Raw genomic sequence first — 13,787 nt, forward strand, 5'->3', positions numbered from 1 at the left:
AAATGGAGAAGGCCATGCTGTGTCTTTAGCCTTCAAGCTGAACGATCAGAGGTTGAGGTCTCCCAGCTGTTAATGTTCATTCCCAAGACCTTTAAATCCCTCTTACTAATATCCTTATATTGCAGCTGTAGTCTCCCTCTGAGGCACTTTCCCTGAACTAGTTCACCCTACAAGAGATCTTTCAAAATCTGCCATCATCCATTCTCACAACATACCCAAGCCAGCGAAGACGTTGCTATTTCAATAGTGTATATATACTAGAAATTCTAGCACGTTTCAAGACTGTGCTATTTGGAACTTTGTCATGCCAGGTGATGTCAAGGATACTTCGAAGACAGTGTATATGGAAGTTATTCCACTTTTTCTCTTGCTGTGTATAAAGGGTCCAAGATTTTTTTACAAGTATGCTCAGCACACAAGCTCTGTAAACCTGGATCTCTGTATGTTCCGTCAGCTTCTTATTAAGCCATACTCTCTTTCTGAGTCTAGAGAATGTCAATATTCAGTTATTCAATTATTATTATCAATATTCAGCTCAGTATCCAGAGAGAGTGTGTCATTGATGGTTGAGCCAAGATACACAAAATCATGGATGACCTCCAATTCTTCTGCAAAGATTGTAATATAGGGAGTGAATCCACATCTAACCCATGACTTTTCAGGCTGATTGTTAATCCAAAATCTTGGCAGACCTTGCTAAAACAGTCAATGAGTCATTGAAGGTCTTCAGCAGAATGAGCGATAATGGCAGCATTGTCAGCAAAGAGGAAACCCCGTAAGCAGTTCAGCTGGACTTTAGATTTTGCTCTCAATCTAGTGCATATGCGCTAATAACAGTGACTGGTCCTGCTAGTGAATGGAGCTGTAAGGAGAGAATCCTCTCACCCCCTGCGGCAGGTAAAGTGATGAATCCTAGTAGGGTGTTTTTGATCACAAAGCCTATCCTGTATTCCCTAGTCTCATATTATTATTATTATTATTATTATTATTATTATTATTATTATTATTATTATTATTATTATTTATTAGATTTGTATGCCGCCCCTCTACGTAGACTCGGGGTGGCTCACAACAACAATATAACAATGTGCAACAAATCTAATAATTTAAAAATCACTATTAATAAGCAAAAACATACACACAAACATCCCATGCATAAACTGTATAGGCCCGGGGAAGATGTCTCAATTCCCCCATGCCTGATGGCAGAGGTGGCTTTTAAGGAGTTTACGAAAGGCAAGGAGGGTGGGGGCAGTTCTAATCTCTGGGGGGAGCTGGTTCCAGAAGGTCGGGGCCGCCACAGAGAAGGCTCTTCCCCTGGGTCCCGCCAAATGACATTGTTTAGTCGATGGGACCCAGAGAAGGCCAACTCTGTGGGACCTAACCGGTCACTGGGATTCACGCGGCAGAAGGCAGTTCCGGGTGTACATAAGTGCACTAGTGTGCCTTTCATCCCCTGCCCAATTGTCTTTCCTTTATCTCATATATCATATATATTTTCTTCCTTTCATATATCTTCTCTTCTATTTTCACTTTTATCCTTATATATATAGGTTCGTGTTTATTTTCTTCCTATGTATTTGTGTATTGGACAAATGAATAAATAAATAAATAAATAAAATAAAAAATATTCTGGTCCGATGCCATGAAGGGCTGTTGATGGTTTTCCTTGTCAGAAGAATGATAAGTTTCTCTCCTTAATAAATCCTAAGTCTGAGAGCCTTGCCTCTTGAAGGGCAACGATGTCCATTTGCAGTCTGCTCAGCTCCATGTCGATAACAGCAGTCTTGTATACGTCATCTATTTCTTCCAGATCATCAAAGAAACCAGGAGTCATTCTGCAAACATTCCAAGTGCCCAACTTTAGGGCTAAAGTTTTATTATGGTTATTGCACAATGCAAAGTTATCAGTATGCTTGCCATTATGTCAATAAGGCATACTGATCTCTCCCACCATCAAAAGCAGCCCCTAGAGTCACACTCTATGCCTGTGCCACAGGTAGCCCGTGGAGCCATATGGGAGGGCACACAAGACTTTTCTATGTTTCCGCTCCAGCACGCAGGCGCGTGCTGGTCAGCTGATTTTCAGCATTTGGAAAGACCGTTTCCTCCTCCAGACATTTCAGGAAAGCTTCCCTGAAGCTCCCGAGGCAGAAAAATCCCCCGATGTACAAACCGGAAGTTCGGAAAAATGCACTTCCGGTTTGCCCGCCTAGGCATATATTTTTTTTAACCTAACAGCAGCGGTGAGGGGAGGGGAGAAGAGCTGTACCAGTATGAATCCACTGATTTTTGGCAATTTTTTTCTGGCGTCTCTGTATGGAAGGAGACCTCAGCTCTGCTTCAGATGAAATTTAAAGGTCAGTATTAAGACAAGGGGGGGGGGCTTCTTCTGACATGGAGATGCCAGAAAAAACATTGCCGTATGATATGGGTTCATACTGATAGGGCTCTCCAGACCACACCAGTATAAACATCAGAAAGGCCTTTGCGCATGGGTAGGGGGCAGCATGGGGGGAGGAATGTGGGCACATGCATGCATGCTAGCACACACACACACACACACACACACACACACTTTTGGCACGCAAACCAAAAAAGGTTTACCATCACTGCTCTATGCCAATCAAGCCAAAGATTTATAACCAGTGACTGCTGCTTTCTGTGTTGTTTAGTGTTATATGCAAAGCTGGAATGTCCTGTCCAGAGCATGAGGCCTGGGTAGGTTGATATATAGAGGATAGGCCTCAGGGAGGCTTCTCCCTGCCTTTTCTGGTTACAATTTTGGAGGCTCGGTTTTGAAAGTGGAAAATGGTTTTTGAGAAGAGGTAAAAAAATCTTGAACACCTGGTAGAGGTGTTCGTAGGTAGAGGTACCATTGTATCTGATACGCAGGGGCAAGTCTCCCCCATCTCTCCCATGACCTACAAATTTTCCAGAGGAGTATTGGGTCCTCACTCTTCCATAATTCAGGAAAATGTAAAAATCTTTCATTTCCATGAAGCTTTTAATCTTTATTAGAAAATAATTTAATAATTTAATTAAATCATTATTTCATTATTTCATTTTGATATTTTATCATTCTGATATTTTATCATTTTAATTCCTGTAAATCACCTTGATTGTCAGATAGACACAAAGGTGGGATATAATTCCAATTAATAGAATAGTGCTTGTGTACATGCATTTGTTTGTATATATGTAATAACTGAATATAAAATTGATCAACAAAAGATTCAATCAGTGCAGAGTTCTTGCCCTTGTAGGAAACAGGACCATATTGCATTGACACATTCTTTCTCAACCTGTTGCTTTAAGTGCTAAAATAACAATTTCGTTGGTACAGTATATGCCATTGATGGCCAACATTTTTCTTCTTGCATTCCAAAAATGGTTGTGCGCTAGAGCGCATGCCAACGCACAACTTTGCATCATGACCCACACTGCGCATGTGCGTACTTTAGACTCAGGGCGGCTTACAACATGTTAGCAATAGCACTTCTTAACAGTGCAAGTATATTGCCCCCACAATCCGGGTCCTCATTTTAACCACCTTGGAAGGATGGAAGGCTGAGTCAACCTTGAGCCAGTGATAAGATTTGAACCGCTGACCTGCAGAACTAGCAGTCAACTTTAGTGGCCCGCAGTACTGCACTCTACCCACTGCACCACCTCGGCTCCATAGATTCATGCCATAGATTCACCATCATGGATATATGCTGCAAATGTTTTGCCTGGGAATTTTTTGGAATCGTTTATCCCAATTCACCTGCATAGTATCAACTTAAGGTATGCTATAATAAAAGATTTTAATGTAAGAACCATCAAATCGATATTTAAAGCTGTTTAACGCATTACTATATGCATTTCATTCATATTTCACAGAAAGTGACTTACACCAGCTTTCTTTTAATGAAATGTCACTCACCTTTAGTTTTGTGCTCCAATATATTAATTCTAAGAGAAATTTTATAATAAATATTTTAAAAATCATTCTAATACAAAGTGGTGGCTTTATTATATTTATTTTACCACGTCCATTATTTTCAAGAGCATTATTTTTGGAAAAAAATATAATTCCGAATACTGGAAGGCAATGTCAACCTTATTGCACATCATTTTGAGCATCTTTTAAATGGATAGGTAATTCATAAATGAATAGTTTAATCAGTTCCCACAATGTCTGGCATGAAATAGCTGCCCATAAAAATTAGTTCTTTACCTGTAAGTTATATTCTTAACTTGGAATTACAATGTTTATTATTAATGTATCCTTTTATTAAGGAAAGCTATTAGGAGACAAAAAACCTTTTTACTGCAAATTATAAAGCTGTACTTTCTTAGCTTAGTATTTGATACAATATTTAGTTTTATACACAAATATTTTCTGAAAATTACAACTCCTATATCAACTACAAATTACTGAAAGGACTTTTGCAATCAGAGTTCTATGTACTCTGATTACCTCCTAGTAAATATTATATAATTTAATGTCCAATAAATTATCGGCATTACAATTAGAATATATATAGTTGAGATAACGCATCACAAAAAAACAAAACAAACATTCCACTACTAATTATTTTCCATACTTTAAAGCTAAATTCCTGGAACAGCAATTAGTTTTCAGAGTGGACCTTTGACAGCTATTACCTTTTAATGGCCCCTCCTTCCTGCAACAAAAACAACCTGATGCAGTTATGTATTTTCTTAGGAAATTTAAATATTTCCCCCCTAATCTATTTGAGATAATTATCTCAAGATTCAATGAATAAAGATAATAAATCTGCAAATAAAACGTCTTCTGAAGAAATAGTCTTCTATATACTTTTTGAAAGATCAGTGCAAGAAAGAAAAAGGCACAAAAAATTAATCATATTCAGAATATATTGGATGGATACAAAATTGGAATAACAGAGCAAGTCAAGAATCATATAAATTCCAGAGATATATTTACATGAATATGTTTTGAACAAATTCATTATCATTCCTTATAGTTCAAAGGGTTTTATCTCAGTTTTAATGAACTAATTTAGTTTCACCTTTTACATAGTTCCATTGCTAAATAAAAAATGAAGGTCAAGAATTATTTTACTCAGTTGATAATACAAAGTGACTATTCTCTTTTTTGTTCCTGTTAGCCTACTGAGAAAAGATTGCTCATGGTTCTTAAAATATGTTTTTCTATCTTTTGACTCAAGATCAAGTTGTTGGGCTTCTTTAATTTCAAGTTTCAAAACAAACAAACAAAAAACAGATCAAGTCATTCAGTTGTTCTCACTGTCATTTCCTTCTGATTCACATATTTTCCTGGAGTCTCAAAAAAAAGGGGGGAAATTAGTATGCCATACGCTAAATAAATAAGGATTTGTATAGGAGTAAGTTATTCAATTAGACAAACAGTTTAAATTAAAAAAAATAACTGTAAACATTTCAGGAGCAAAACAAAATATTTTTATGTCCGCACTTTTACACCATAAATGTATCAACCTTTAGTCTGCTCCAAGTCGGGAGTTACTTGGCTGACGGAGGAAATGCACTCTGCAGCCGCTCAGAGGTCCTCTTCTATTCTAGACTGACATTCTTTGCCCCAGGACTGAGCTCCGGCAAAGATGAAAAGGTATCAGAGCTGAGTCCTAACTTTAATCAGCGTTGCATCTGAACCCAGTAAAATAACTAGGAAAGGTCTCGTAAGGCGCGGCACGCCTTTTCCTCGCTCCGGGGCTACCCGGCTCGCCAGGCACTTCACTTACCCAATTTTTTGAAAGTGCGGTGCCCCGAGGATTTGGTAGTTCCTCCACGATGATGGGCAGAAAAATGCTGCTGGTGGTGACAACTTTCCAAGGGGGACTTTTTCCATTTTCCGCAAAACATGGCTGAGCTTATCGGCTCCCCTATCTACCCTCCGGCTTGGGACTGAGGAAGCCCTTTTATCGTCTTGTTGCCCCACTTGCGGGGCAGCCCTACCCTCTGTTGAAGTTCTGCTTGTCCAGCCTCCTTCGTGACTCGCCGCTGCCGCGCGCAGATTGGAGAAGCAGAGCTTGCCAGGAATTCTCAAATTACATCTGAGGCGAGAGGTTTAACTCTTTCCCGCCCTTCGGCTATCTGGCTGGAGGATCTGCGCGCTGACTCACAGCCTTCCTTAGTGGCTAAGCACATTAGATGGTGCGCGCCCCGACGCCATCCGAAGGAATCGCCCTCTCGAATTTCGAGGAGCATGGAGGGCAACTTCGGGGAAGGAAAGTACTGTAAACTGCAGGATGGCCCCCACTTACCTCGTTTCCACTTCAATGAACTTTCCTCTTCATAAAACAACATCCCTTCCATTGATATGAAAAATAAGGCCCTAGCACAGGCCTGGAAGAAAGAGGTGTGGTTTAAAATGATGGCACTGTTTACAATAAAAAACTATTTATTTTATTTTATTTATTTATTCATTCATTCATTTGTCCAATACACAAATACATAGGAAGAAAAAAAGACATGTGGTAATATATATAAGGGTAAAAGTGAACTTAGAGGGGAGGATATATGAAAGGAAGAGAATATATATGATAGATGAAAGAAAGGAAAGACAATTGGACTGGGAGTAAGTTCAGGGAGTAAGCTTTTCTTATTTGATTGACACATTCGAAAAGACTCATGTAGCACATGGATTGGATTCCCAATACATATTAGACCAGTGTTTTTCAAACTTTGTAAATTTAAGATGCATGGTTTTGCAATTTGAAAAATATTGCACCAAGGTTGCTTACTTTGTGGCTTGGAATATTGGCTTAAGGCAATGATACAATATGTTGGGTGACTATATAAAATAGAATACATGGTTTATATACTACTTAGCAACATGAATCCAATCAGAGGTACCAGGAAAAGACAAGACAACTGTCACACTTAGCCACACAATACAGGGCAAAAATAAAGCTTCCCAAATCAGAAAGAGCTATATACTCAGAGGTGTGCTGCTAAGGTGGAATTGTAACATGTGCTCGCCCCCGTGGCTCTGAGTGCTAGCGGAGTCCAGCGCAATTCTGCTACTACACCTGGGCACACCTGCATGTCTACGTGCAATTTCACTCCCTGCCCTGGTGTAGTACCAGAATTGTGCTGGACTCTGCTAGCACTCAGAGCCACAGGAGCGAGCACACATCACTGTTCCAACTCAGCAGCCCACCTCTGTATATACCCCTCCACCCAACACACAGACACAAACACACATCCCTCTAACTGAGTCACTTTTAAAAGAATAAAAATCCATTTCTTCCAGCACACTCTAAATGAATATAATTAAAAGGTTTCACAGTTTTTTACTAGTATAAACTTCTACAGCTCCCATCCAAATGCAATGCAAACACATGAGGGATTCCATTTTTTAGGTTGATTATTATTATTATTATTATTATTATTATTATTATTATTATTATTATTATTATTTATTAGATTTGTATGCCGCCCCTCTCCGAAGACTCGGGGCGGCTTCCAAGTACAGATGTTGAATTCCACTGAGTCCGACATACAACTAGTCAAAGGTAAGGTTTTCATTCATGTAACTTGGCATACTTTATTTTATAAATAGATTTTGGCCATATAGGAAAGCAGCACCATCTTGAGGCCAAATGTATTTACGGTATATCTCCCAGTTGAGATCCATATTTATCTGGCTTTCAGAACAATTTATTATAAAAGTCATAAGAAATTTGGACATTTAGAAGGATGCAGACAATGAACACAGTTTTCACTATCAAGTAAGAAATCACAAGACCAAATAGCTCAACCAAGAATCAAAAAGAGAGGGAAATAATAACATAAGAAGTTAGAATACTGTATATTTTAGGAAGGTCAGAAAAAAAACCCAGGAAAATGAAACAAAATTATCTGAAAGAAACATTATAAGAGTTCTAAGAGGGGGAAGTGTTATAAGAAAATGGAAAATTGTGCTTATAACTGCTATTGCGTCATTTCAAGAAGGGTGACATAGAAATCAAATTTTAAAAATAATAAACAAACAAATAAATGCATACATACATACAATAGGAAGGTTGCTATCAGTAATTTGTCAAAGAATGTGGAATTCCTGACTTTGGTTAATATTGACTTCCATTCTGCTTAATGTAAAGATTATTTACTCAGCTCTCAGTTTAATAACACTCTTCTGTTTGTCTATGATAAAAAGTTAATTAGATACTCTTCTGTTTAGTTAGAAAACACACCTTGATATGATTTGTCTGTATACTATGTGTTATATATTAACCATTTATCATTGTAACTAAAATAGTAAATAGTAGTTTACTAATAGTAAAATTAATATTTTATTCTTGTGTGCACGAAGAAAATTGCTATAAAAATAAATGCAAGTCTCAAGCAAGGCAGGTCTCTGAAAAGCATACCCAGAGAGAACATGCCTCTGAACACAGAGAGAAGGTCTTCCTACCTTGGAACAGCTTTGCTTGGAAAACCATGTCTCCATGTCTATGATTCCTATAGGAGCCAATGCTTTGTTGTAGTTGTTTTGCTGCCTTTTTATTTTTGCAAATAACTCCAGGCAATAAAGAACACTTCTTTCTCCTTCTTTTTTTCCTCACAACAACAACCCTGTGACAGTGATGGGCTCCTGTTGGTATAACTAATTGCATGCAGTTCCGCAGCTTTAACAAGTGGAACTTTTCCTCATCTACCAAAAATCCTGGACCACTGGAAACCTTCCGGAAGACTGGAAACGAGCTGATGTAGTCCCCATCCACAAAAAAGGTAAACAGACTGACCCAGGCAACTACAGACCAATCAGTCTAACTTCTATACCTGGAAAAATACTGGAGAAAATAATTAAAAAACAACTTTGCCACTACCTAGAAGCAAACAGCATTATATCCAACAGCCAGCACGGGTTTGTCAGAAACAAATCATGCCAAACCAACCTCATATCATTTTTCAACACCATAACCAAATCAGTGGACCAACACAACGTAATAGACCTCATATACTTGGACTTCAGCAAAGCTTTTGATAAAGTTGACCACAACCTCCTAATCCACAAATTAGAAAAAAACGGGGTAGGTTACAACACATGCAGATGGATAAACAATTGGCTGTCCAACCGCACGCAACGAGTTGTCCTCAATGGTTCCAAATCCACATGGAAGAAGGTAGGCAGTGGGGTACCACAGGGTTCTGTCCTGGGCCCTGTATTCTTCAATATTTTCATCAATGACCTGGACGAGGGAGTAGAAGGGGAACTAATCAAATTTGCAGACGACACCAAACTGGCAGGGGTAGCCAACACCCTAGAGGACAGGCTCAAAATACAGAAAGATCTAGACAGATTAACACTATGGGCCCACACTAACAACATGATGTTCAACGTCGACAAGAGCAAAGTCCTTCACCTTGGTAAAAAAAAACCTAGACACACATACAGCCTGTGAGAAACCCCACTTAGCAGTAGTGACTGCGAAAGAGATCTTGGAGTCTTGGTGGATAATCAGCAATGTGCAGCAGCAGCCAAAAAAGTCAACACTATTCTAAGCTGCATCAACAGGGGGATACACTCCATGACCAGGAAAGTATTAATACCACTCTACTATGCCCTGGTCAGACTACATCTGGAGTACTGCATCCAGTTCTGGTCACCACACTTCAAAAGACACATTGAAACTCTGGAGAAGGTACAGAAAAGAGCAACCAAAATGATTAGGGGACTTGAAACCAAGACTTACGAAGAGAGATTGCGGGAACTGGGCATGGATAGCCTAGAGAAAAGGAGGGGCAGAGGGGACATGATAGCTGTATACAGGTATATGAGGGGGTTGCCACAGAGAGGAGGGGGCCACTCTATTCTCCAGAGCACCAGAGGGCCGGACGAGGAACAATGGCTGGAAGCTGACCAAGGAGAGATTCAACCTAGAAGTAAGGAAGAACTTCCTGACGGTCAGAGTGATCAACCAGTGGAACAACCTGCCTGCGGAGGTTGTGAACTCCCCAACTCTGGATACTTTCAAGAGGAGATTGGACTGCCATTTAGCTGGGGTGCTTTAGGATTCCTGCTCAGGCAGGGGGTTGGACTTGGTGACCTGCATGGTCCCTTTCAACTCTAACAATCAATCAATCAATAAACAAACAAACAAACATGCGAATGAGGGATCGCGCGCAATTTTGCTTCCTGCACATGTGCAAGAAGCAAAATCTCACATGTGCGCACACTCAATATGCAGAGAAGTAAAAAACCTCACTGAAACATGCGAATGCATGCAAGATTTTGCTTCTCACACATGTTCGGGAAGCAAAATTGTGCTCAATTCCGCATTCGCGCACCAGAGCTGCAGAGCTGCGCACAATTAGCTGTACTGGCAGGAGCTGCCCTGTAAGGTGAATTGGGTTGAGAGAAAGTGACTGGCCCAAAGTAATCCAGTTGGTTTTCAATGCTAAGGTAGCATTTGAACTCATAGTATCGTGATTTCTAGCTTGGTACCTGACCACTAGACCAAACTAGCTCTATTTTCTTTCTCTTTTTTCTTTTTTACTTTAAGTTTGCACTAGTTTTTAATCTTCTTTTTTTTAAAGATTTCAATAAAAGTTATACTTAAAAAAAGAAAAAATATTTTGTAACCATTTATAATCAGAATTATAGAATGATGAAAACATTTGAGGGAAAATAGTATTAAGGAGCCAATTACAATAAAAAAAAAGAAATATAAAAAGCAATAAAGCAACTGTTATGTAGGAAAGCAGCAGGTACAGATGAAATGCCAATTTGAAGCTTCACAAGAAAAGCAATCTATGTCAACAAATATGCAAGAAGACTTCATCTGACTTGAAAAGAACATTGTATGTATGAAAATACATAGGGTAGTGCTCGCTTCAGAAGCACATATACTGAAAAATGTATATTTTTATTGCTTTTTTTCAGTGAAAATGATATTGAACTCGAGAATGTTCAAAGATCATGAATCAATTGAGTAAAAAAAGTGTTTGGAAGGAAGACAGCCAATTTAAATATTTAATGTAATTTATATAATAAATTGTTTACAAGACCTGATTCTTTTTTTGAATACCCTATATCTATATTAACATAGGAGTGTTTAGGAATGTACCAAATGTTGCATTATTTCTTCACACAATATGAAATATCTATAAAATGCAATTCCAAATGTACAACACTGGCTTCAGAAAATATTGAGAGGCACAAAATAAGATAACTAGCATAATATATCTATAGTTAATGAAAAGAGCAAAAGAGAATTTGCTTTTTTGTCTATACAGGTCATGCCATTGTCACAATAAGAAACATAATATGATAATACGTGCTAGAACATCTGTACAATAGACAATAAGTTATTGAATGGATAAACAAAGTGTTTCACAATAGGGAAGGAAATGAGACAACAATCCATACAGTATTGTCAATATTGCCTCTGTACTTAAGTGGTATGGTAAATATATTACATGGCAGGATATGAATAAATTATATCAATTTAAAATCAGATGTCACCTCAGTACACTTTTTTAAAAATCATAACTGTATCCAATCAACACTTGTTCAACCCCCATTTATTTTTTAACAATTTTTAAATCATTTTTTAAAAAATATGTTGGCTGGCATTCCCTGCAAAACACTCTTACAACACCCTACAAAACACTCCTTACTTATTTATTTTTCTGAAGTAATAGGTTTATATTTTAATTATTTGCCCCTGGAAGCAGTCATGAAAATGTTTATTGCCCAGAACTCAGCACAGAAGTAACAGTGGCAGCAGTAGGAAAAGTGAGAATGGGATTTTGGGGGGAGTACAGTAATGCCTTCTTCTTCTTTTTTTTACTTTGCAGGGTTTAAGCTTCATTTAGCTACTAATAGCTGATGGTCTGAGGCTCTGAGCTACAATTAACACCAAGAAAGTGTCTTAATTGAGTTTTTCCAGCATTCTTGACATAAAACATAATCTATCCGATTTCAATATTGTCCATTTAATCCTGTCCATATGCTTAAACCTGCTTTGTGTTGTATAAATCATGTGTTCATTAGGCTTAGGCAGTTTTCCTGACAACTGCAGTAGGCAATCACCAGTTTCATTTTGTTCACTTAGCCTAACCTAAACTTGCCTACTATTCTTATAACTTCTCCTTGGTTTTCTCCTAGGCAACAGCTCTTAGAAACTGTACCTCCTTTTAAGTATCCTCATTGTATTCTTGCCCAGTTACTTCTCCTTCGCATTGAAATCACCCATAGTATATATTAAAAATCTTTTTTGTTGTTTGCTTGATGAAAATGTTCTATTTCATCATCATCTGGGTCTACAGTTGGGGCATAGATTTGTAGTATGTTCATGTTGAATGGCTTGCTTTGAATTTGGATAAATAGTATGCTATCATTGTATGCTCTGTGAACATATTGAGCCACTTGTCATCTGATATTGTTTCCAGAAAAATAAACCATACAATTTGTGATTTTAATTCTCCACTGCCTGTCCAGTGTAACTCACTGATGCCAAGGATTTCTATGTTAGCTCAAATCATTTCTCTTTTTACAATTTTGAGTTACCCAAGAGACATGTCTCTAACATCCCATGTTCCAATTTGATAACTTTGTATAGTGTGCTTAACCTCTTTTGTCATGAGCACCATCAGTTGTTGGGCTTCCCAAAGGTTTTCCTCCAACAACTTCATAAAAACCCTGATTACTGAAAGCTAACCTTTGCTCTGAATAAATAAGATGAATAGTGATTCCCTGTGACTTTTACTCACTTGCTGTGATTTTCAGCTCTTCTGATAAGTTTTTTCAATTCACATTGACAAGTGCTGAAGAAACTGGGTACTCCTTTATCTTACAAGTAATTCACCAGGTTGGCAATCATATAGTTTACAAGAAACATTTAGGAAAGCACATCTGCATGTATGCATTTTGATTGAACCCAAGAACAGACTCGTTAGAATAAGAATTACAGTATTTATTTACCAAGTGTGAATGGACAGACAAGGAATGTGTCATTGGTACATATGCTCTCATAAGAATCCCAGCGGCCGGTTAGGTCCCACAGAGTTGGTCTTCTCCGGGTCCCGTCGACTAAACAATGTCGTCTGGCGGGACCCAGGGGAAGAGCCTTCTCTGTGGCGGCTCCGACCCTCTGGAATCAGCTTCCCCCCAGAGATTAGGATTGCCCCCACCCTCCTTGCCTTTCATAAACTCCTTAAAACCCACCACTGCCGTCAAGCATGGGGGAACTGAGACATCTCCCTTTGCCTATGTAGTTTTGTGTATGATATGACTGTGTGTATGTTTTTATATATTGGGGTCTTTTTCTTTTTAGACTTTTTAATGTAAAACTGTTATTTTAGATTTTAATTATTAGATTTGTCACCATGTATTGTTTTTATCACTGTTGTGAGCTGTCCCGAGTCTGTGGAGAGGGGCGGCATACAAATCTAATAAATAATAATAATAATAATAATTTAAAAAAAGAAAAGATACATTTGTCAGGAATCATGAGGTATAATATTTAATGATTGTGATAGGATACAAATATGCAATCAGAAAACAATCAATATTAATATATTTATAACTAATTAATATATTAAACGGAGGAAAAGAAGCTCTTTTCTGGGAGGCGCCGCTGGCAGGTACATTTTACAAGTAAAGTTACGGAGGTGCGAAGCAAAACACACGGCGAGGCACAAGATAATAAAGAGAGATCTGTAGCATCAAGACGGGAGAATCTGCTTCTGTTGATTGGCCGAAGTGAGAGGCGTAACCTTTTCGGCTGTGCAGTGATTCGCTGAAGCTCGCTTCACCGTGATAC

General features: G+C 38.3%; 1 protein-coding gene across 2 annotated transcripts in view; it reads right to left on the bottom strand.

The window, feature by feature from the left end:
- PLCD3 (phospholipase C delta 3) overlaps positions 1-6,008 on the bottom strand; it is an 83,768-nt gene extending 77,760 nt beyond the window's left edge. The window contains exon 1 of one of the 2 annotated variants that reach the window (XM_070727982.1): positions 5,754-6,008. In XM_070727982.1, the coding sequence (XP_070584083.1) occupies positions 5,754-5,874 (121 nt within the window). In that variant the 5' untranslated portion in view covers positions 5,875-6,008. The remainder of the gene's footprint in view (positions 1-5,753) is intronic. The other variant, XM_070727983.1, reaches the window with a different exon arrangement.
- Positions 6,009-13,787: the final 7,779 nt, after the last annotated feature.

The sequence above is a fragment of the Erythrolamprus reginae genome, chromosome Z (assembly GCF_031021105.1).
Source record: "Erythrolamprus reginae isolate rEryReg1 chromosome Z, rEryReg1.hap1, whole genome shotgun sequence".
Lineage (NCBI taxonomy): Eukaryota > Metazoa > Chordata > Lepidosauria > Squamata > Dipsadidae > Erythrolamprus > Erythrolamprus reginae.